Below are 23225 nucleotides of genomic sequence, written 5' to 3' on the forward strand. Positions count from 1 at the left end.
ACTTTCACGATTCGAGGACATTGACGTGGGATTCATGTTTGCAGTATTCACAAATCGGATAAAAGTTTGGTACAGTTATGGCAAAAATGTGCAAAAGAACCAAGAGTTCTATTTCTAATGCTTACAAGCACTGGCAAAGAATACCAAAATTGCCGATATTACTTCAAATATGTTTGTATTGAAGGTCTTAGTTACCGGCACAGCTTAGGTTGTATTAGTTAAAGCAATTACTTGCAATTTTTTACCATTATTGATAAAACCTTCTGTGATATGTGACCACCGTACTTTTGATAAACTTGTTTGCATCGTCTACATATGTGTACATAATCAGCGCGATAACGTGAATAACCCAGTTGCAAATTTGATTGGTCCTTGCAGCTGTGGCTCTTCTCGTTTCGTCAATAAGAATAATTTATCATTAGGTAGTCATGATGCGCCAAATACATGAATGTTTTTGGTTTTTTAAGCTGCGCATATGCTTGAATAGTTCTTAAAGCGCGCATTCCATATAAGTTGAGATGTTGCAATAGATTTGTCAATTCTGGTAGATATTTTGAGCTTAAATCATGCCATGACAAAAGTGGGACGTGAGTGCTTAGTCAACGGAACTAGGGGGATTCGGTTTAGTGATGGGATCCTCGGTTGGTACGTCAGTGCTTTTTAACTGATGCTTGAACTAAGCAAAATTTCTGTCGTTATTTCGTGGAGGCCCCTGGCTGATGCTGCCTCTTTTTTCACGAATTGCCCCCTTGACATCGTCGAAGCGTCTTTTGTTGGAAAATTCAGAATATTTTCGGATAACAAAGTTGAAATTTTTGTCTGTAAGTTTGAGTCTCCGGAGCTTGTCGGACGGCCGCCTCTTGAGCCTTCGGAAATTGTCATACCACTTTTTGTGAGTTTATTTGTTTGGTTTTTGTAGCAGGTTCCTGATTTAAGTGTTAACATTTTGTATATTTGTGAAACTTTTAGCTGCTTCGCGGACAGCAAACTAGCATAATTTCCGTCGACACCTTTTCAAGGCGCGTCAAAGACTTGTGGAACGGAATTTCCTGTCAAAATGGCTCTTCATTTCGTTTCTCGGATTTTATTTTCCTCTGGTCAATAGTCGAATTTAATTCCAAAACTGACACAAAATTGGAAGTCTCCTGGATCACTTTCAACTCAATCGCTCCCAACATATCTCCTGGACTGCAGAAAATCAAGAGTTATTCTTTTGATAGCGATTGCTTCCGCCACTGCATACAAACAGATGCCGCAAGGTCAAAGTTTCAGCACTTTCAGCGTCTTGATTTTGGTGGTACACATCAGGATTTTCGCTTCGGGTGAGTCTCTCTTAGGGAAGCTCTATTGTCGAAGGTTGGGAAGAGATAAATACTTACTCGAATGTTCTTCAGATTCTTTTTACTGGATCCCTCAGGTTGTCTTGTACCGTATTTGGACGGTGAAAGAGTTATTCAAACCACTCCACCTGCTGGCGTGTACGTGATTTTGACGTGTGAGACACTTAAAATCGCGCTGGATGATTAAAATTTGATGAATTTTTGCCCTCTCTCTAGGTGGTGTACAGGAGTACTGGACGAGGAGCAAAGCACTGCCACTACACCCACCACCTTCCACACTTGGTTGTCTATGCTGCGTTATGCATTTGCACCTAGGGGTCAGCGTGCTTTCTGTACATCGCCTGTGTTGGCTGTGCACAGTAATGTGAGCAACAGCATCTCTTTCTACTCCATCCGCAGTGACAACAGTGTGAAGACTCTTCACTCTCCCTGTATTGAATTTACACCACCTACCTCCGGGTCTGCGGATTACACCTATGCCAGCAGGGTGTGCGAATTTTAAGTAATTGTTCTCTGCTCCATAATCGAATGAACTTCTAATTTTGGCTTTCGTAGTGTTTGCGCATTCTACTGTTAGCGTTTTTGTCGCCATCAAAATGTGTATGGTTTTTTTATGGAACGTCCCTAGCTTCAACAATGCCAGTTCGTTTCTTTGCTCAATACATTAGTACAGGGATTTCAGTAGAGGTGTAATTGGTACATCGTTCTGCTGAACTTGTCACTGTACGTAGGTTGTATTTACTTTACCGATTTCCCAAATCCGTCTTCTTTTTACTATTAGTCTCGTAGATGCACCTAGGGCAGTTTTTTTTGTAGAAAAAATCGGTTTTTTGTTTTATGAAATTCTAGAAGAAATAATCAGAATAGATGACATCAAGACCCAAATCTGATAGTTCTACGTTTTCTTCGCCATTTGTTGCTATCAGATAACGCTACACGTAGACATGCTTGGCCTACTTGTAATGGATGAACCCACGTAGTTAGCACCACTATTACAACTTCGGTCCTGAGAATTTTTTGCTTGCTCACACTATTATTCTTAGTGGATTTATCATGAGCAGATAATCCTGTTTGGAAACTATATTCACATTAATAATAGTACTACGTAGAGCACTTCATAAGTCGAGCTATGAATGCATTTTAGTTGAAATGGCTAAATAAAATATAAAAAAATAATGCTTATAGATATGTGTCTATAAGTGAAATCCCTCCTACTAGCAAAGTTACCCGAATAAGTGCTTTTAATGACTTCTTAATCATTTACTAAAGTTTTGTATTGTTTTATTCAGATACTGAAAACGAAAGTTACATCTAACTTTGAGAGTACAGACTCGTTTAAAGGCATCTTCTTGGATATTTATTGGAGTTGAGCTATTTAATAAGGTTTTGTTAAGTTTTAAATAAGATGTATCCACAGAAAGCATGACCAGCAAACCATTGTTTATGCACCTAACAGAGAGGTCTATGCTTTTAGCTAGGATTTCATATGTACAAGCTTCGGGAAGGTATAGTGGGAAATGTGGAGGTCCATTGATGACAAGAAATTTACTCAAAAGCCACGGGAGCCAGTATTGTATTCTAAACCGAATCAGCTGTTTTTTGGAAAAGCCAAAATTCTTGTTCTTCCTGTACGCTGTCTAAAATGAATTAACTTTTCCTCTCTCACCACTGAGTAACTTTGCCTCCTTCTTTCCTCTTTCTTAAAGCTTAATTTCCACATGTTTACTGGTTTCGAAGACGTCAAATCGCGCTCCTCACGAGTCTCCTCACAGCGTGTAGTCGTCCACCTGACCAATCTCAGTCCCGTCCGCCTCCCTAATGAGACGGCTCTCGCGGACTACGGCAAAATGCTTGAAGCTGTGGCTCGCCTGGCTACTAACCTCGACTGTCAGGTGATACGGGGACCCTCTGCTGCACTGGAGACCGCTTCAGCTAGTAAGAAGTCATCTTCCATTCAGTCGAAGCCGAATGGCAGATCTGTGTAAGTTTCTTCGCTAGATGAGTTTGAAAGCTAGCTTCCTTCGATTCGACGGTTCGAGATTTTTGAAAATTCAGTCATTTTGGCCTAGAAAATTGTGGATTCGTTCAATTATAAAGTTAAAGTTGGATCGTCATGTTTAAAAAGTCTTGGCAGTACTTTATCCCTGACAGCCTGCCACTCTCCAGGTTGTAATGGTGATCTCCTTTTTATAATCTCCAGAACATTATCACTCCCCTCATAACTTCTAAGCAATTTTTACAACTCACATTCCCCTCCCCATTGATTAGAAATTCATTTATGCAACTTAAAACTGTCATAAGTCAGAGTCACATAGATCCAACACTTTCACTCAACCATTTTGCACCCCGTTTCGTTTTTTTCGAGAGAAAATTCCACAACTCCTTACTCCTCATGATTGTGACAATAATCGATTAGACGCCCAGAGTGATCTACTAACGCTATAGGAGTCAACAGTTAACTTTTCAGTCTATTTAACTTGTGACTCTAAAAGAGGAAGTTTTGTCTTTTCACCGAACGCACTTGCAGTTGAAGACAAATTTGTGCCTCCGCTACGTCTTTTGGCCAGGATATCCAATGTGTGACGAAACGCTGTTCCTCCTTCAGATATAATACACTCTTAACTTTTACTGTCACCTCCATCTGAGGTGAGTGTGACTCTGAACGTTCCTCGGTAGGCGTCGTTTTGGAGAATAATGAGCACATGATGATTGAAAAACTAGTCGGTAGCAATTTTACCTTTTTACATCTTCAAACCCATCATCGTCAGCGTTGCTTTCCCTTGAAGAATCATCAGATTTATCCCAAAGGGGTTAGAGGGAGTCTCCATTCTCCCTCCATATAGGGCTTTAGTTAACCCTAGCTAAACACGAATCGTAAATGTTTATTTATTTTAATGGATTGCAGCTAGACTATAATCGAGGGCAGTGTTACCAGAAATGGATTAGGAAGTAACACAGTAGAAATAGAGTGCTTTTTATCGGGACAAAAACCACCACGTGAAATTGGTTTGTTTCTGCAATTTACCCACTCATTTGCGTCATTCAAATTTTTTCCCTATCATATACTAGACCTGAGAAATAAAGTGCTCAATTTCACCTCAATGTTAATGAGCTGCAATTGATTCAACTTTTTTGGCATCAATTTGTTCCATTTTGTTAGGTCTCATTGAACTTCGATAATCCACTGCAAAACTGTAACAACACAAGGACGTGTGTCATTTTGGGAATCAGTAGTTTAATATCCACAGGACAACACTGCTGCTAGTTTTTTGCACAATCATCTAATGATCCGCACTGATGGTTCTTGCAGCAAGCGCTCCGTCAAATTCCACCTACCAAGCTCCAAGGACATCACTCCTCCGTTTCCCCACCCATCTGCGATGATCGGTTTCGAGGTGCCTGAAGCCTCCATGCTGCTGGAAGAGGGTGTCGTCGCTGTCTCTACACCCGCCTACAGCCCCTACCGCTACTTCCCCTCACCTCCTCCCCCTTTCTCCCCACTACCACCACCACCACCACCACTCCCTCAGTGCCATCATCCACAAGTGTCTCCCGCTTGTTGCCATCTCCAGTCAAACAACAACAATGAATCACCGGTAGCTCACGAGGAAATATCGAGATTGGAGGCGCTGATAGAGCGTCTTCTTGCGGGACAACAGCCCCGCCAGACACCGACAACAACAATGATGGAGAAGACAACAGTTGGAACCAACACATCGATCTCGCGCGAAGTGTGCAGCGTGGCGGTCAACACCAGTGCAGTCTGGTCTACAGCTGCTGACATTGGACTAATGCCTGCGACATCGCTGTCGTCGGCACCTACACCGTTGCCGCCGACGCCTTGCCAAACGGTGGAATCGGTGGGGGTTCAGTGTGAGCCGGGTAAGTGAACTCTCTGTGCATGGCTCAGGATACATTCCTAATGTGATCCGTTTTTGATGACGAGTGGTCACTTATTCAATGACCTTTCGTTTTTTATGAACTCTGCCTCACGGTCTGGTATTTTCAGGCTTCCAAGAGTGGAAATATCTTGCTACCTTGCTTTTTTGTTTCGTTTTTTGATATGTCAAGCAAACCCGGTCTGGGATTTTACTTAATATTCTCTGTCCTACCAGGGTCAGTATTGTCTCAATGAGGCGTTCATTACTGTAGCTCACTGTGAACTGGCAAATAACTATTCCTCTCATTTTCGTCGATGCAAAACTCTTTTATGTGCTCCGATTTGTTCTACCATGAAGGAAGTGAATTTCTACCGAAGTTGTGTCTTTTAAATGCAGACAACACTGTTGGCAAACTATATTGATGTCAAATTTTCAAAATATGTTTTCTATCCAAGATTTTATGACTCGTTTTAATGACTTAAAGTGGTATCTTCTTAATTATGAAGAAATTTCAAGTAAATGGCACATATGCTTTGTTTGGACCTCCCGTACGCCATATTTACTTCTAGACATTTACTTTTTGAATGTTAATCCTCATCATGGGAATTCTACTTAGAGCCCTGCTTGTGTGCAGGGATTATTACTGCCCATGTGAGGAATTCGGGGGCAACACTTGTTTTTGATAGGAATTTGCCCTTTCTAATATGTTAACTTTTAGTTCTATCTTACTTAAGATCATAAAACAATTACTTAATAGTACCGTCACTTCTACCCTCCATGTTTATTTCCAACTCAAAGGTATGGTAAAATGGTAAACATAAAGTTATTCGGATTTCGTTCTTTTAAAATAGCTTATTCAACATTTTACGAATACCACCACGTTCGGAAACCGAATTTCAGGCAGTTTTAGCTGCATATTTTTTTCATGACAATTTCACAGTCCAGAAATGTCTGCCTCAACCTCAAGGCGTCTGCCCGTTTCTGGGTGAGGTTAACCAATCACTTGAATTCCTATCATCTCCTCAGCCACCTTTACCTCAGCCTCCAATCCTTCAACAGTCTCTGGAGTCTGTTCTCTCTCTTGACGCTGGCTTCCCTGATAAACCATTGACTCCGTTGGAACTCCCTTCACACCAGGTATCACCTTGCTAACAGTATCTGACTAGAGTGAGCGCACCGAAATATAACGGTATGCTTGGTTCCTATTTATATTTCGGTACTTTGCTCGCTACACTTTGCTGAGTCGTTAGGTTGGCTATAGGCACGGACGAAGCGGAGGTGCAGACTACAAAGGCTGGACATCCTGCGTAATTTATTAAAGTTGAACCAACTATTACTATTACAACACCTTATTGCTAGGGCAACCAGTCACCAAAGTCATTCCGAATCATTGTTAAAATTGAAATCACGGTGGATGCTCTATCATGGTTACCTTGGTGAATACTCTTTTGAAGTTTTACCACTTCTTGTTTTGGGAATACTTTTCAGAACCCCTGTGAGGAAAACAACATCGGTGACCCTAGCTATAGTCGACTCCTGGTAAGCAAAATGCTCTGTTTTTTAATGCTCCATTGCCACATATTCCGGCTTGCAATCAGAGGGTTCAAATAAACATCTGAATGTTAACTGTTGGTTCCACACCCACCCGAAAAATTCAATTTTGTTCCATATTTCGCGCGAAATTCGAAGTAAACGGTGCAATTGTCTCTCAATACTATGCCATTAGTTAATAAATAAATATTGGTATTTCTTGGGACCCGCACACATGTCTTTGGACCTTTGTGAAGTGTCCAAATAGTGTTTTTAGTTGTTTATAGCATATAAGCTTGTTTTGATCAAATACTCACTTTAATCAAACACCGGTTTTGGTACCAAATGTCATAATGACAATCTGGAGCCCGGGGTGAGGAAGGGGCGGAAAAGTGAAAGCTTAAATACATCCATCAAAACGAATTAAAATTGGAACAACCTTCACATTTCCCCTCAAACTTCCCTGACATCAAGTTCTCGTCAGTTTTATTAACGTTGTGACCTGCGTAGATGAATCACCCGCAAGAAAAATGGGACCTTGTGTCTGTACCTACTTAGGAATTGGAAGATGTTTCGAAACAAGAGCAGGCGCAATAATCCACTGACGTGTCTAAGAATGTGTCGTAATTTGCAGATGCCCGTTCTGGGAAATCTGTAGACACCTGTGTGTCTGTAAGCCATGACGCACAGCCATAATGTTTTGTTTCCTTCGTTTTATATTTGTAGCGCCTTTCTCCATTTTTATCGTGGTACCAAGTGTCGTCCAGTTTGCTTTTTTCTATAATTACACCATGCAAGGAAATCAGAGCGGAGCGTAGTGAGCTTGTTAACATCTTTTTTGCGGTGTCACTTTGTTGGTCAATGCTTAAAGGCTGGCATTCAACAAGTGCTTCGGTCGGCGCCACATATGCGCAAGACCGTATCGGTGCCGAAGGAGTTGTCCCTGGTTGCGGTGGATGCGGCAGCGACGCCTCCGCGTTTGCCCTCCAATTCCGCTGCCCAGGTTACAGAGTGGCCGAGCCTAACGGACGCCGACGCCGATTCAGACGAGGCACAGCATCGGCGCCGCTGCGAAGAGGAAGTAGCTGCGCGATTTGACTTCTCGCATTCCCTTCTGCCCCTCAAAACTGATGTTCCGTCTCGTGGCGGGCCGTAAGTTAGTCCAAGACGTTCCGTGTCTTGTGTTTAACTGTGGATTGAGTTTTGTTTTTTCTGAAATGGGCAATAAATTTGGTTTATTGCGACTGTCTAGATCAGCCATTTAAATTAATTTCACCAAGATTTAGGTTGTAAATTTATTACTACTTGAATCAAATTGATGTTAGTAGTATCTATTACTCTCTACATTTACAATTCTGGTTTGTTGGAGTCAAATACCTGCACATAGATTGCCACTACCCGCCTCCTTTCCAATGTGCATTTGGTTAATCTGATGTAACTTGTACTCAACTTCTTAACCGCAAGAGTCAAACCCGTCAGGAGGAGGTAGGCTATTCTACCGATTTGACCTGCTACTGACAGTTGCCTTGACCGCTACCAACTTCCTTTTAGAGAAAAGAGCACTCCCCGACCAGGCCAATCCGAGGCTAGTTTCCCCATCACCCACACCAGTTTCACCTTTGCCTCAAATCTGTCGCCTTCCTCCCCACCACCACCACTACGAAGTTACAGCCGCCATAATCTCAAATCCACCGACGAGAGTGCCATTCTGATGGGTCTGGCTCGTAAGTACCTCTCACCTTCCATAATTGCACAGCTAGCACCCTCGACTGCGTCCACTACAGTAATATCACCAGAGGTCAGTTGTTATGGCACAGACTTTAGTCTGGCGACGCAGCGCTACCTAAAGGAGCACGGATTGCTGTCCACGGGGGGATGTGAGGTCACGCAGGTGTCGGAGGAAAGATGTGGCTGGCGAGGGAGAACCTACCACACCAAGGTCTCCAACATTCCCCGACTAACAGTGATGGAGGTGGGTGAAGCAACGGGAACCCAGGAAAGCTACTTGCCATGTTCGCGTGTCTTTTCCAGCATAGCTGGCGACATGCAGGCTGCGGAAGAGACAGAGGAGGATCTGAACTTCGACGCACCCGTTCTTGATCTGGAGCACTTGAGAACGTTGCCGAAGCTATTGTAATACGGTGGGTGTTGTATGTGTGTGCCAATTTGTTATTGTGTAATCTGCGCGGTGCTAGTAGTAATAAAGCCTTTTGTACGAATGTGTCTTGCTTTCGCTGGAAATGGTTAAATTGCTCACGTATTTACAGTAAATGGGATGGGGGGGGGGGGGTCGGATGACTTAGTCTCGTCCAGGGGGGCAAGTGCCGGATTCTGTGTTCACTCATGTCGGTGCATCTGCCTTTCGAGAACGTTGCACTAATCGTAAGGTCAATTATAGGAGAGCGTTAACTTTGGGACTTGTAGTTAACGCTAAAATGCTTAACTAGGTAATTGTTTTGGGGTTTGAGGCACTTAGACCTCCTTATTTCAGTGAGTTTATGTTCGGGAAGCATTATTAGACATAGCTACAAGAGAGCCCTTGTTAAGACAGGTGAAAGGACCCTCCAAATTCTGCGATGTTCAGAGGTTTACAAATACAATTTTCGAGTACTTCTACCCTGGGTTTATTCCTTCGTACTTATCATTAATGAAAGCAAATGCATTTTTGAGATTATTCATTATTTAGGCACCTTGGATTTTGATCAAAAGCATTTTAGATTTCACTACATTTATCAACTATGACACCACAAGGCCACATTGCTTTAAGCGGGCGTTTTGGGTATTCGTCCGCTCAAGTTGCGGTTGGAGGTTCAGAATTTGGGGTTGTGGTTTTTTCAAGACTACATAGTTTTGGATGTTTACGTAGAGTTTATATGCAGCTGAGTCTTGAGATCATCACTGTTTATTTTACAACCTTTAGCCATGGAGCAAATGGACTAATCTAACTTATTTGGTTTTTCAGTTTAGCCCCAGGCGGTTTCTTCGTCGGCCTAACCATGTTATTTCCAAGGTTTTTGCTCCTACTGACCGTGGTGTTTGGCACCTCTTACTCCTATCTAATTCCTATGAATGCCTTGAAGTGGTGGATCAAGTCCAAACTCCCACACCCTCTGATCATGATACCCGGTGACGGCGGTTCGCAGGCTTATGCCCAATTTAGGGATCACATTTCCGATCCATTTCAAATTTGGATTGATTTGCGGTACCTCATTTCACCTAGAACTTTCAGCGATTACTTCAAGTACATTGCTACCTTACTGACTTTAATATTGGTGGTTGGGCATACGCTCTATTGTTGTTGATTCGCAGGCTCAAGTATAACAATGAGACAAGGCGAACAGAGGAGAATGACAAGGCAATAATCACTTTTCCAGGTTGGGGCGAGACCTGGTCAGTAGACAACCTGGATTCTCGCCCACACTCAGTGACTAAGTACTTCCAAGACCTGACCACAGCCTTCACACAAAATCCCTACTACGTCCCCAACTCCACTATCCGTGGAGCTCCCTTCGATTTCCGCAGGGCGCCCAGTACGTTTTTGGCTTCATTCCCTTAGTCAAAATGCTCGAATGTAAGGGTTTTTTGTCCACCACAATAGACGAGAATGAGGATTTCAACCCGAAGTTAAAGCATCTGGTGGAAGAAACTTTTCACAATGGGAAGGATCAGCGTGTTGTTTTGCTGGGTCACAGCATGGGCGCGCTGTACGCATTGAGCTTTCTGAAGAATCAAAGTGACGCCTGGAAGCGCCAGTATATCAAGGCATTTGTAGCCGTCAGTGCACCTCTGGGAGGCTCCATCAAGGCATTAAAAATGGAAGCTAGCGGTAAGTTTGTTTATCTACGTCGGCCACCCAAGCTGGCGATGTTCCATTCGCTTCCCTTGAATTTGGTGATCAAAGCCAAAGCTGGTTGCTAGTGCCTACTCCCATTCGCTATTTTATTATCCATCTGTGTTTCTTCGATCCTTTTAGTAGTTTGCATTGCAGATCGATTTGCAAATAGCCAAAGCACTGAACAATCAGTTCATTATCATCAGTCGTATATTGCTTCTTATCAAGTTAAGCTACATTTGTGGCATTGGATTACTTTCGTATTTTTAGCAGTTCCGTCTGTTTTTAATCTGCACTTGAAGTTGAATCAAGAATAGATTATTTCGTCCCTTATTAAATATGAAACAGTGTCGTTGGGATTCGTTTCTTCTAAAGGGTTCATTGATTCACCCTCTGTGTTAGATACTGAATCAGGATTGATTTGATTGGTAGCAGGAATATTGGTATGGGTGCTGATGTGTGCTTTCATCCGCGAGTTACTAATAGTTTTGGGCCTTAATAACTGCTCTGACGCTATTAATAGTCTCCGTTAATGTTTCCGTGTAGCAGTGTCTACAGCGCTTCTGGACAACAATCGTATTCATTGTCCAGTGATGAGTCCGTCAATCATTCTTTCGTTTTTGTTTATTTTAACTGTCGATGTGGTCTGATCTGCAGTACGAGACCCTTTTTGTCCCATAATTTAAAGCACTTGTAAAGGCGATCTTTAATCGTTTCACCTAGATGGAATCCAGGTTTGTTGAACTTACTTCAGGCACACTTTACATAGGTATCATTGTTGATACTGTTTGGACATACGGTTGAGACAGGTGGAGACAAAGCACTAAGCTTAAACGATCAAGTTTTTTAAGAATAGGTCCCGAGAAATCTGGAAGTGTCATATAGGTACGTTAAGGCTAGGTAAATTTGGCTAATCGGAATAATAAAAGCGCTAAATGGTCACCGCTGAAATGACTCACGGACTGTCGGCAGATGCTGATCAGGTTTCCTCTTGATGAAGTCATCCCATATGATCACTGTATTATACATGGGAAGTAAAGCATTATCAGTTTCCAGGCTTGCTAGTTGATTGCATGTTTCGTGCTTGGATTGTTGGAAAATGCGTGACAATGTATTCAGTGAGAATGTTTTGCCCTTTCTTCAAATTCCGTAATTTATTACGTTTGATTGTACGGAATCCACCGCTTAGCTAATGCTGATATGCATTACTTCGCAATTTGATTGAAACCGCCTGATCGTCGTGACCCTGTTGTGGATGCGCATGCACAAACATAGTGCTGATGTAGGTGAACTTTTTTTAATCCACCTATCTTAGAGCCATTGAACTCGAGCGGTTTATTGCGTCACCGCCAATTGCGCAACTATTTGTATAAACCTCGACTGTGACATGCCTGTTCATGCTTCGAAAATTTTGGGTTTCTCGACTTGATTGACCTGTGAAATCTCAACTGATTGATTGTGAGATGTCCCATTTCAGTGGATTGATAATTTTGCTCTAACCCGTGATTCTGAGCGACCGATTGCACCAAGGACAATCTCTTCTCGTTTAACTCGTGGTTGTTTGATGTACTTTTCCATCACCCATCGAAACGGGTTACTCGATTAGCCCGTGAAATCCTGATTGACCAAGCACGAGGTATCCTGTTTCATTGAAAGATTCGTGTTAAACCCAGTGCCACTGATGCTCCATGTTGATCGTTTAGACTTGTGTCTTTACGCAACTGGCTGCGTTAACAAAGGCAATCCAATGAACCCTTTTTTTACCTTCATTTCACCATGTCACTTGGACTCACTGGACCTGAGATTTTGCGCATTTACATCAGCGATGATGACTTGTCCTTGAAACGTTTGTCGATGGCGAGTTAAGCTAGCCTTTCAAATGCCGATTAATTGAGCGTGGAACGTCCGCTTACCTTCGATGATTGGTCTGGAACTGTTTAAAATTCAGTTTTAATTGAAGGCCACTACCTGCGATTAATTCGCGATGCAATGAACAAGTTGAAATCCCTTTTCTTTCGACCGTGGGTTAAGTTGTTGAATGGACCATTGCAACATCACAGACTACTGGAAATATCGACGAGCGACGCGAAATCAGTTCGAAAAGATGTTTTGATCGGTAAATTGAGCTGCCCAATTCAGGCATAGTAGGTGCAATAGAATTGGGTTTTCGAAGACCTTGAAGTGCCCAAGGAGCTGCCAAAATGTATCAGGCTATTCAGACTAGCCATTTTAACCTTAAAAATGCGACGAGCGGATATGCTTAAAAATATGCTACATTGAATGCACCGAACCTCGACAAACGGTGTGTCCATTCAGCATCGATCATTTTTACCACGACACCTATTCATTGAACGAGATCTAATCTTTAAAAGCGGTCAAAAGCCTTATTGAGGTCATCCCGAACTATGATCGCCCGTGTCTGTACCAATCTGCCGAACTTTTTTATGTGCAAGTGGAACGTTGATTTGGAGAAGAGCCTGGTTTACTTCTTTAGCATTTTTCACATGTCTAAACGTCAGAAAAATACGGGGTTATTTTGACAGTTTGTCAAGTGCCGGAGCTACCTCTGAGGCCCTGCACTCAGTGTGGTATGAAACGACTCCTACTTATCAGGGGATAAGTACACTGTTATTCCCCTTTTATCAAAGGTGACAACTTCGGGATCTATTTCGACAATCCGCTGTGGTACCGTGATGTGCAGCGCTCGATGTCCTCGCTGGCTTTTCTTCTGCCCGATCCGCGACTCTGGTCTAAAGATGAAGTGGTTATTTACACACCGGCCAAAAACTACACTGTCCACGACTACAAGGAGTTCTTCTTTGATATTGGCTTCCCCGAAGGTAACATGCTTCATTTGTCTTCGTTTCAGAAGACAGAATCCAACAGTTTTGGAATACTAATTCTTTGAAATCCTCTTCTTTTCTAACTACGATTGATCTGAATTTGTTCGCTTCGAAGGCACTAAAGCACAAGGAGTCTTTAGTGCTGGAATCTAACCAACTATTCATTCAATCTGCAGGTCTCGCTTTCGCGATTTTTTACCTTCAAATGCTTAATAGACTGTGGTTGTTTTGAATCCCTCCCTCCGTAAAATAAATCGTTTTTACAGTGTCCTTAGGCCAAATGGGTGAATAAAGAACGGGTCTATCATCTCTCTTATGAACTTGAGTCTCAATTGCGGATGGGTTCCTATATCCTACGTTCATTCAGAGCCAACAAATTTGTTAAACCCCGCATTGATTTTGGATGCTCTATTAATGGAGCAGGACTGTTTGGGTAGAAGCATTGATGGAAGGATAGGCGACTCTATCTTCCATTATGTAGGCTTGGAACGCCTACCTCCGTTTTGAAGGCAGTTATTTTACTTTCCTAGGATTGACAACTTAAAAAAGTCAGCTCTTAATTAATTCGATTTTGGAAAATTAGTTGATAATCTAGTTTAAACATACGTCTTTATTTTCGTTGGACGATACGCTGTGATATCGTTAATTTAGGTACTCTCGACTGCAGCTAGTACGACTGTCTCCCCCTTTAGGTTTCCAGATGTACGAGGACGCCAAGCTGACCGTGGACGCTTTGACGCCTCCCACAGGAGTGAACGAGGTGTATTGCATCTACAGCTCGGCCGTGCGGACACCTGGCACCCTGATCTACTCCTCCACCTTCCCCGATGCTCAGCCAGACGTGGTGTACGAGACGGACGGTGACGGGACGGTGAACGTGCGCTCGCTCAGTGTTTGTAAGAGTTGGGCGAATAACAGCGGAGGCGTCGACCAAGTTGAGACCCTGGTTATACCAGGTGTTAATCACCTGTCCATCATCCTCGACTCCCGTCTTATCAATCGTGCCAAGGAGATTTCCAATGCGGAACAACCGATGCCGGTACGAGAATCGTTTTGGCACGCTCTGTTGCATTCATTGGGCTGGCGGCGGTGATAGTATGGCGTCTCATCTCCAACTCACTTTCTATTTCTCCCTCTGATTTATTTTGTTATATATATGCATTTTAATTTTAACAAGAAGCCGACTTTATATTGGCTATTTTTGGTTGATTCGTTTTGGACTGCTTGATATGCAAAGCCGACTGTCATTCTGGGGCTCAGGATTACCCAGACGCCTTGCTCAGTCTATTATCATCTTAGGGTACCCTCCAGTGATCCTGTCAAATTTGTTTGGGGCTAAAGTATGCTCGGTGCGAGGATAGGATGCACTCTCCGGTCGATGATTATAAAGTTCCTACTTTGCATGTATGCCCAGTTCGACTTTCCTCCATACCCCTCGTTTTCCGACCTATGTTCTCTGAACTAACAGCAGTAGGGATGGTTCGAAATACTTTCCAAGGCGATATAGCACACGACTGACTGTGAATTGTCCTTTACGGCGGTGAGGTGGAGCTGTTTAGACTCTCTGGCTCCAAATGATGGTCATGCTTAGAGGAGCATTTGGCTGCTGTGTGGAAAGTGTCTCAGATGGAAGGCTTCTTTAATAGATGGCTGAATCTATGCAGACACCCAACAAAGTGGCGTTAAAGACATTGACTTGGCAAGTGTCGGTTTTGAGTTGTACTGCAATGGTCAAGTGATGGCGTTTGGTGCGTGTTGAATGTGCTTAAGTCATCCATTGGATAACTGCCCGGATTATAAACAAAAGCTAGTGGTACGATATCCTCCCATCTTTGCAGGTTGAGAACAATCCGGATGTAAAGCTAGATGGCGTTAAAGTGAGACACCAAATCATAACCTGTCTCAAAGTAACTTTTTCAGTTGGATGACATCTAGCTTGGTTGTTGATGCTAGTTCCCCGGTCCCTGCCATTCCCCACCTCGCAGGCATAATGGTGGCAACAGAACTAGCTGGGGGGCCCCTATCACATTGGAGTTGCGAGTTAAAGCAGGATGCATAATTCTAAGTTGGCTTAGTCTAATCTACAAATCAGTCATAAATACCCAAAAATGTCAGAAGGCAGTAGTCCTAGAAGCACCCCGAAGCGAGCATTTGAAGTCGTGCGTTTCTATGATAAAGTTTAAATAACTGAAGAAAGCTTCTTAACGTAATTGCATTTGTTGCAGTAGTCACCGTTGCAGGTGGTAAGCCTTCTCAATGCGACACCAGAATGTCAGACCCACTTTTACTTAGCACTTAGTCTCTTGAAACCGAGAAGGAAATTCACCTAACTCTTACCACCTCCATTTCTATCTTCCTTTATTCACTATCAGAGGAAATGGAGAAGTAAGTGTGTGAAGGTGGCCGTAATTACCCTCCTAGGCTGGTTTGAATGCGGTCTGCTAAGCCGCAAGTTTTGTGATATTATTCAATATTAGATTTTGTGTGGACTTTAAAAACGAGAATATCCGTCTCTGACGAAGTTATTTTTGACCTTCGAACTTAATCATGTTGCATGGAAAAGATAAATTTCATTTGCATTTGGTATTAACAAGAAGGCCAAAAACAGTGGCTACTTCTGTCCTTGAATCACCACATGGGCGCAAAGTGAGGACATTCTTGTGAGGAGAGCGTGAAGGTGTGAAGGGTTGTTTAGTAGATCGTGATCTTTCGCCTTCTGAATGCTGAAATACAGAGGCCATGTGCTATGATCGACTTGCCTTTTTTTTCATAAACTGTGTGAAAGGGAGGAGGAACAAATTGGTAGTCTTTGAAGGTCATTATCCTCTTTTTCTACGCGGAATGCGGATTTTGAACCATTTACATACATCCAATTATGAATTCCCCTTCTCCAATGATATTGCTGGACTTGATTTGTGGCCTCACCCACCTTAAAAAATACAAACATTAGTTTATCAAGTTATTTGATCAGCAGCAAATAGCAATGCCGCGCTGCCACCAAGAGCGGAGGGAAAGTTCTCCAAATGTAATACATCCACCGTAAGATAATCATTTCTATTGAATAAAAGGGAAATATTTCTGGCTGGCACGTTCTGCTACCCTGTACCACACCTTCTTCAGAGACTATACAGCACGCTTTACAAGAGGCCGCTCTAGCCACAGCTTCGGTTTGTAAGGCAGGCAGACACCAATCACAAATACCAGGCTCGGCCAGTGTTTATTAATGTGGTTAATGATGTAGCGCACAGATAAACAGGCTTACATCGATACATGGACATGCCTACACATATAAACATGTCCCTACATGTCCCTACAAGCTGCATCACAGTGACCCTTTTGCTCACCAGAACCTTATGTACGTATTATGTGGGATTTCAGGCTCTTCCCCTTTTACAAAAATTTCTAAAGGATGATCAAAGTGTTTGGGCAGCTTACTAAATTCCCCTTTTAAATGGCCTGCAAATTAGGGACAACTTTCAGATTCTTCTGGCTGGAACTTAACTGGACACCCCTAAGCCCTGTGGCCACAGCCAAGGAGAGAATGTGGCGTTGACTGGGCCCATGTTTCATTGGTGTAGTCAATCTCAGTCATGGCAACGACGCAGCAACAGAAAACAGTCCCTCGTGTGAATTTCTAATTACCAAGAGCACAGTATAAGCTCTAAGCCTCTCTTATTCAACGGATGAGGGGTAAAAAGGCCTTATTTCCTATCAAAACTTTGTAACTTAAGTGTTTTTGATTTTAAATTTAATTGAGTATTTTAGGTTATTTTTTCAATAACACTAAACAATCAAATGCTTTTTGTATTTTGACAGATTAGGTATAGTGAAGTAGAGGTCGTTCATTTGCTCTTTTATAGCCAATGGCCTCTAAAACAGCCAAGCCACTAAATCGTGAGTCATTCTTCTAGAATAAGCAATTTGTTGTTAAATAAGGAATTTTTATTTCTCTAACCTAAAGCATAAGAAGTTGTGCCATTTGACGTGACACCGTTCAATCAGTGATTCGCGTTCGTCTTACAGGCACCTAAGGGTTGCAGTTAAATTTGGACTGTCGACCAAAAAACTTGTCGATTATCTCGTAACTAGGTTGGAAAATTGTTAAATATATAAAAACAGACTTAATTTTACCCGATTTTTTTGTGAATGTAATTAATTATTTGGTCAAATAGCAGATGACTCATGCAAACTTGACGGTCAACAAAGGACGGTCGTCTGACCTGCCACCACGCTTCGAGAACGATCTGAAGAACGCGTAATTTTTTGCTAATTCTGTGATCAAAAGTTGTAGCTTCGGGTTGTTGAGATAAATATCAGAACCGATATGGTAGTAGATTTGAAATGGGTGAGCATAGCGGCTTAACGGAGGAGTCGACACGGTGCTACCAAACCCCCTGCCCCCTTCACCATGCACAATTCGAATTCACTGGTTAGCGTCCATTATTTCGAGACAGATATTCGTTTTTAAAAGGCCTCGTCACTAATTTTAATCTTGTTTATAAAGGGCCATTAATTTACTTTTACAGATAATTCAGTGGTGAGCCGCGATGGGGTAAGTGTGTGTTAAAGAGATTTTTAATGATGCACACAGGCACAACTCTCAGTTAACTCGCTCTTTTTAATGTGACGTTCAAAATTTGAAGGTAGATAAGACAGATGAGTTTAGGTGACATATTTTCAAGGCAGCAACTTCCGGTCACCTGTTAAATCCTTTTTGTAAAAATTTTAACCTTTCTTCTTGGGAATTTATTACAAAGATTTGGAAGCGTTCACTCACCAGCTCGGAGATTGTGCGGGAGAAGCAGCGTCAACTGCTGATACTGCGTGAAACCAACCTTCAAACGGTCAGATTTGATTGCCTCCTCTGCTTACTAAGTGCCTGATGCCTTATTTGACTAAAAGTTGTTGTGGCATGAGTTGCTAGTGCTTAGTCAGATATCTTGAAGAGTAACCTTTTCTCTTATTTCCCTTTTAGGTCGATGAGCGACATCGCTATATTTTTGATCTGGTAATCTTCCCCTTAGGTGTAGTATACAAACTATCCCTTGCCTTTTAATACATGCCAACTTGCAGACCAGGTTTAATCATAAGTAAATAAGTCTGTTCCTGTGTAAGTGAATATTTTAAAAATAGGCTTGGGGTTAATCAATTGGTGTGATCCATTTGACTAAAGAGAAATTAATAGTACTATCCTCCACAAATCAGCGCCCACTTACAAATTCCTTACAACAACAATTAACCCAAAAAAAAAAAGAATTTGCTTATACCACGCTAAACTTTTAAAAAGTGCTCCAAACTTCACATTATGCGCTCTTTTTTAGATATCCAAGACGTCCCAACAACCAATGAGCAAAATTGAGAATGATCTTCTTGTTGACGATAAGGTTTGCCAACAAAAAAGGGAAAAAATGAAGCATATCTGAAATATTTGAATCTCGAGCCTTTTTATCATTTACTTGCGTTTTAGTGGTCGTCGTTTGACAAGTTCTTCAAGCTAGATGGAAAAATTCTCTGTCTCAGTATCTACTTCCAAGAGGTGAATTTTTGTTTACTGTTCTATCAAAAAGGACTTTTTCTTGCAAAATTTACTTTAAAATACACCGGATTTCACTCAAGTGGTACAAATGTTGGCACATTTTCGTCATAAACAGTAACGTTAGATGCCTAACTACATAAGATGCATGGCTGATAAAAACTACTGCCTAAAAGGATATCAAGTTTTGTCAAGTTGGAGTTCACAATTCCATATTTTATCCAACATTCCTTTGAATAGACTACGAAGGGGATAAGAATAAAAAGGTGAAACTTGTTTTCCCATGTTCAGCATACTTCAGGCGAAAAGACATCCGAACCGCAATTCTTCGTTGCAAACGACACTACCGAGGTAAGCGGGAATCTCAGCCTTCTACTCACAACTTCTCCTATATTTGGTCTTAGCAGCTCAGTGGCAGCGCTTTCTTCTTTCTACGAGCATCGGAGCGAGATATCACTCCAGCAAATATCGTGGAGGAGGTGTTTTTCCACTTTCACAATGCTCAGAAAGGCGACTTCATTGAGACAACTCAGCACCTTCTCAAAGTTGTCTACTTACCTGCGATCCAGAGTAATCAGGTACATCCACCTGTCTATCTGCTTGTACCTCACAGCAACAATATTAAGAAATTTGTTAGAAGGGGGTACAGTAAATGTTGTACGATAAAGTGTTGTTTCTGAAGATGACAGAAGGAAATAGACAGCAACGCAACTGAAGGGAATGAGTCTGAGAGGCCTTGCATCATTAACTCCGAGGAAAGCTGTTAGATTGATGGTATAAATGGCGCATGGAACAATTCGGAGAGGCTCAAAAAGGGCGTCTACCTTTGTACACTGTCAATTTAAGTAAAAAGAAGACTCCTTTGATAGATTTTTGGGGCTAAGCCCATTCTCTACGGCCTCAAAAGGTGGTACTTAATTTGTCACTCAGGCTCAGCTTCCAACGTTTGATACTCATGGGGACATTGCTTACTGCAGACGACAACTTTGTTGCAATAAAGGACATTTTAGAATAAATTTCAGAATTGGGGATGCCTGGAAAGGTATCCTGAACAGAAGACGCAGCTTCTAAATGAATTTGTGGACACAACATGGCGGTACCTTCGACTACTAAAGCAAATTCAAGAGGGCTCTGGCCTTCACTTCCTCTCTGCACCTTCGAAGGAGGATGAAGCCCTTATTGCTTCACTTAAGAGGAGCAAAGATTTTAAAGGTAGTAAATAATTATTTTTGATCAATTGTTTTTTTATTGTTCGATCGTACATCGCTTTGATTAGGTGCTAAAGTTGTCATGGCGTTTTCACGACCTAAGGGAGGTCATCACCTCCTGTGACCTTTGCACACTCCAAGTACGGCTACCATTCTCGCATACTTCCACCGTTTGAATGGCCTTGACCTTACACGAATTACTGGCCGTTTGGGTAAAAACTCGGAGAAAGTGCGAATTTTGAAATTTTTTAAAACACCCGAATGTGCTTACAAAGTATGTAGCAGCAAAACAGGAACCTTCGTCTGGAAGTTGTAAACATTCCAACAGAAGTGCTTCAGGGTTTGTGTTTCATCACCCCAAAGTAGATTTATAAGGTCAAATACGCTAGGTACTGAGTGACCCAAAAGTTTGCGAGATTTTTGGTATGGTTTTGGCAATGACTTGATGTGACCTGAAGGTACATGTCAAATGAATGGAGTTGCTTGTGTTGACACGGTACTCTTCATCATGTCCTCTACCACTTTCCTGTCACTTTTATTTATTCAATGCTGGTTGAACACGATGTATGTGACTCGAGCTGATTTACCCTGACAGCCCAGTTTTGTTCGATTCCAAAGGTGCAGAGACTTCTCATTCAACCTCTGATTCAGTGCTTGGAGAATCTGTAGTGTGAAGTAATAGAGTGCACCACTCAGATGGTCTGGTTTTAATGTTGATTCACTTAAAATTAGCTGCATCACTTTCTACGAAATCCTCTCCTCTTCAGCAGTGACGAGTGATATGTCAGTGTTGGCAAAAAAAGTGGAGATGAGTGTGTGAAGAACACCTTGCAGGCATGTCTTTGCTAAACGTGAGTAATGAAACAGATAGCTAACGTGTGAATGAGCAGGGAAATTTTGGAGAGAGCTAAGTTAAAGGAGTTTAGCTCCTACGCCAAGCACTAACAGATAACAGTGAGGTAAAAAAAACGTGTCGTGCATTGCGAACATTTTGCTGACTGGCAGATTGACTTGTGGCGAGAAGCAAGCGATCGTTAAGGAAGCGGATAAATCATTAGGTACCCCCAAACGACCCACTCACACTCGGCTTAATTAATGCTCAAAAAATGTGACTTCCTTGTTTTATTCACGCAATTCAGCACGATACATTTCGAGGTTGTAGTGGAACAACTTTTTCTTCAGAAAATAGTTACATCTTATGCGCCAGAGGAGAGAATGCCCCCTTCTTCTTCATACAGAGCAGTGAAAGTCTTACTATGAAAATTCCGCAACCATATCCTCATCCTCAGCACTCTCCTGGCACTGTTTATCACCTGTTCTTGGTAGTTGAATTCAAAGTGGACAATGGGGAATAGAGCTGGGACAGGAACACAGGCGGCAAGGCCTGGGTTTTTCCTATTAGAGACGAACGTTTAGTAGATGAATTTGCAAGCCTATTTCTTGTCAATGATTGGCATTTTAATGGATAAAATCCTCCAACAACTTTCTTGCCCTAATTTGATTCTCATCTTACTTTCCTACCGCTTCCTCCGTGTCAGAAACAGCCCGTATTTGATGCGTCGAGGTCAAACATATAAAGATGTCCGGCTCCGAAGTGACAAAGGTTTCCATATATCCGGGACTTTGTGAAGTGTCTTATCATTTTGGCATCGTTTTAGTGCTGACGGACATCCATTTGGCTTATTGTCAGATCTTGGATACCATGCGGAGATGTTAGACCCTCCAATTTTATTCCATGTTCTACGCCTATGTGGCTAACTTGAAATACTTTTAATCCATTTAGTGAAGCTTTCGTCCAGTTTTTCGTTGCGCACACTAGTTTTCTTTGCAAGATCGTGGCATGCCTTATCTTGGAATTGGTGACATTCATGTGGGACTAAATATCAGAAGAGCTGTAGCGAGTTGCTAAGATGACGAAAACAATGCACTCCGAATGCTTTTTTTACTTTTTGTGGAAAAGGTTAACTTTTTCCAAATATTAACTCTCCTTAATTCGTTACACAGTCTTACACCTACCTGTATGCCTAGACACAAATGCTAATTAAGCGCTAGGATAAAACAATTTCTGTGTTGTCCGAATGCCCAGGTCTTAACAAGGACGTGTTGCGAAGACTGGACGGTGTGCTCTCCGCATGGAACAAGCAGGTGCGATTGACAGTGAATGAGCTGAACCTCATCATCAAGGAGACTGATGATGCTGGACCTTCGGATGAACTGGCTTACTGGCGCTCTCGATGGGACACTCTTAATAGGTGGAGTTTATTTTATTTGCTTCTACTCACATAGCGACTGATTAGATGCAAGTTGCGGTGAACTCTTTCAGGTACCAAATGGGGTAAAGCACTGGTTATTTGAAGGAAAGGGTTTGAAGGTTCAGGATAATTCTACTGATTAGGTTGAAGGTTATTACCTCACTATGGATTTGTAACCTTAATACGATGCATTTGACGGATTCGTTTTCTTAAGTAAAGATATCAGATGCTAACAGCTTCGATGCGGACGTTTTTCGCTCCCATCGCGTCCGTGGATGCATATCTGACTGCCGGCTAAGTAACGAAAAGAGGGCGGTTCCATTCTTGTGTATTAATCCGTCTGTGTCACTTAATGTCTATTTAGACCCAAATTAGGAGACCTGAGCAAGAACGCGCGTTTTGAAACTTTTTGGAATGTTTGAGAAACAGAAATTAAAGTAGATTTCTCGAGAATCGAAAAGGGGATTCTTTTGGGGGCTGCAGGCAGTTCCAACAACTGAAGGAGGCTTATTTTAAGTCACAATGCACCACTTTGTTGTGGCGCTTTGAGTCATCTCTGGAGACGCAGTAAGGCGGATAAATGTGGAAGAGTGTCCTTTCACCGTGAGGGAAGGAGCTATAGGGATGACGTCACACCACCGAATTAAAGGTCAAACATGCAAAGCATGTGGAATCCACGTGGTTCAGTAGGTACTCGTTTGAAGAATTCTAAGTCACCTACCTATAAGTCTATATTTTTATGTCTAGGAAATGATATTCACCACGGAGAAATGATTCTCTGAGGTTCAACGTTCTAAAAAAAAACT

The 23225-nt window shown here is 42.2% G+C and overlaps 2 protein-coding genes across 2 annotated transcripts; both read left to right on the forward strand. All coding sequences in view use genetic code 11, as the record gives it.

Annotated features, from left to right (window-relative positions):
- Window positions 1-667: 667 nt before the first annotated feature.
- Window positions 668-8888, forward strand: EGR_09211 (hypothetical protein; the record flags this gene model as incomplete). The annotated part of the gene is made up of 10 exons (XM_024498460.1): window positions 668-892; window positions 970-1322; window positions 1395-1478; window positions 1557-1827; window positions 3047-3321; window positions 4651-5222; window positions 6162-6358; window positions 6710-6760; window positions 7623-7903; window positions 8303-8888. The coding sequence occupies 10 exons, from the start codon at window positions 668-670 to the stop codon at window positions 8886-8888; spliced, it is 2895 nt and encodes a 964-aa protein (XP_024347127.1).
- A 1424-nt stretch (window positions 8889-10312) lies between these two features.
- EGR_09212 (Group XV phospholipase A2) lies at window positions 10313-20182 on the forward strand (the record flags this gene model as incomplete). Its single annotated transcript, XM_024498461.1, has 9 exons — window positions 10313-10577; window positions 13232-13423; window positions 13794-13903; window positions 14127-14465; window positions 15265-15303; window positions 18748-18810; window positions 19251-19310; window positions 19367-19537; window positions 19982-20182. 9 exons carry the CDS (start codon window positions 10313-10315, stop codon window positions 20180-20182), a joined length of 1440 nt encoding a protein of 479 aa, XP_024347128.1.
- Window positions 20183-23225: the final 3043 nt, after the last annotated feature.

This window comes from Echinococcus granulosus (genome assembly GCF_000524195.1).
Source record: "Echinococcus granulosus chromosome Unknown EG_S00137, whole genome shotgun sequence".
Taxonomy (NCBI): Eukaryota; Metazoa; Platyhelminthes; class Cestoda; order Cyclophyllidea; family Taeniidae; genus Echinococcus; species Echinococcus granulosus.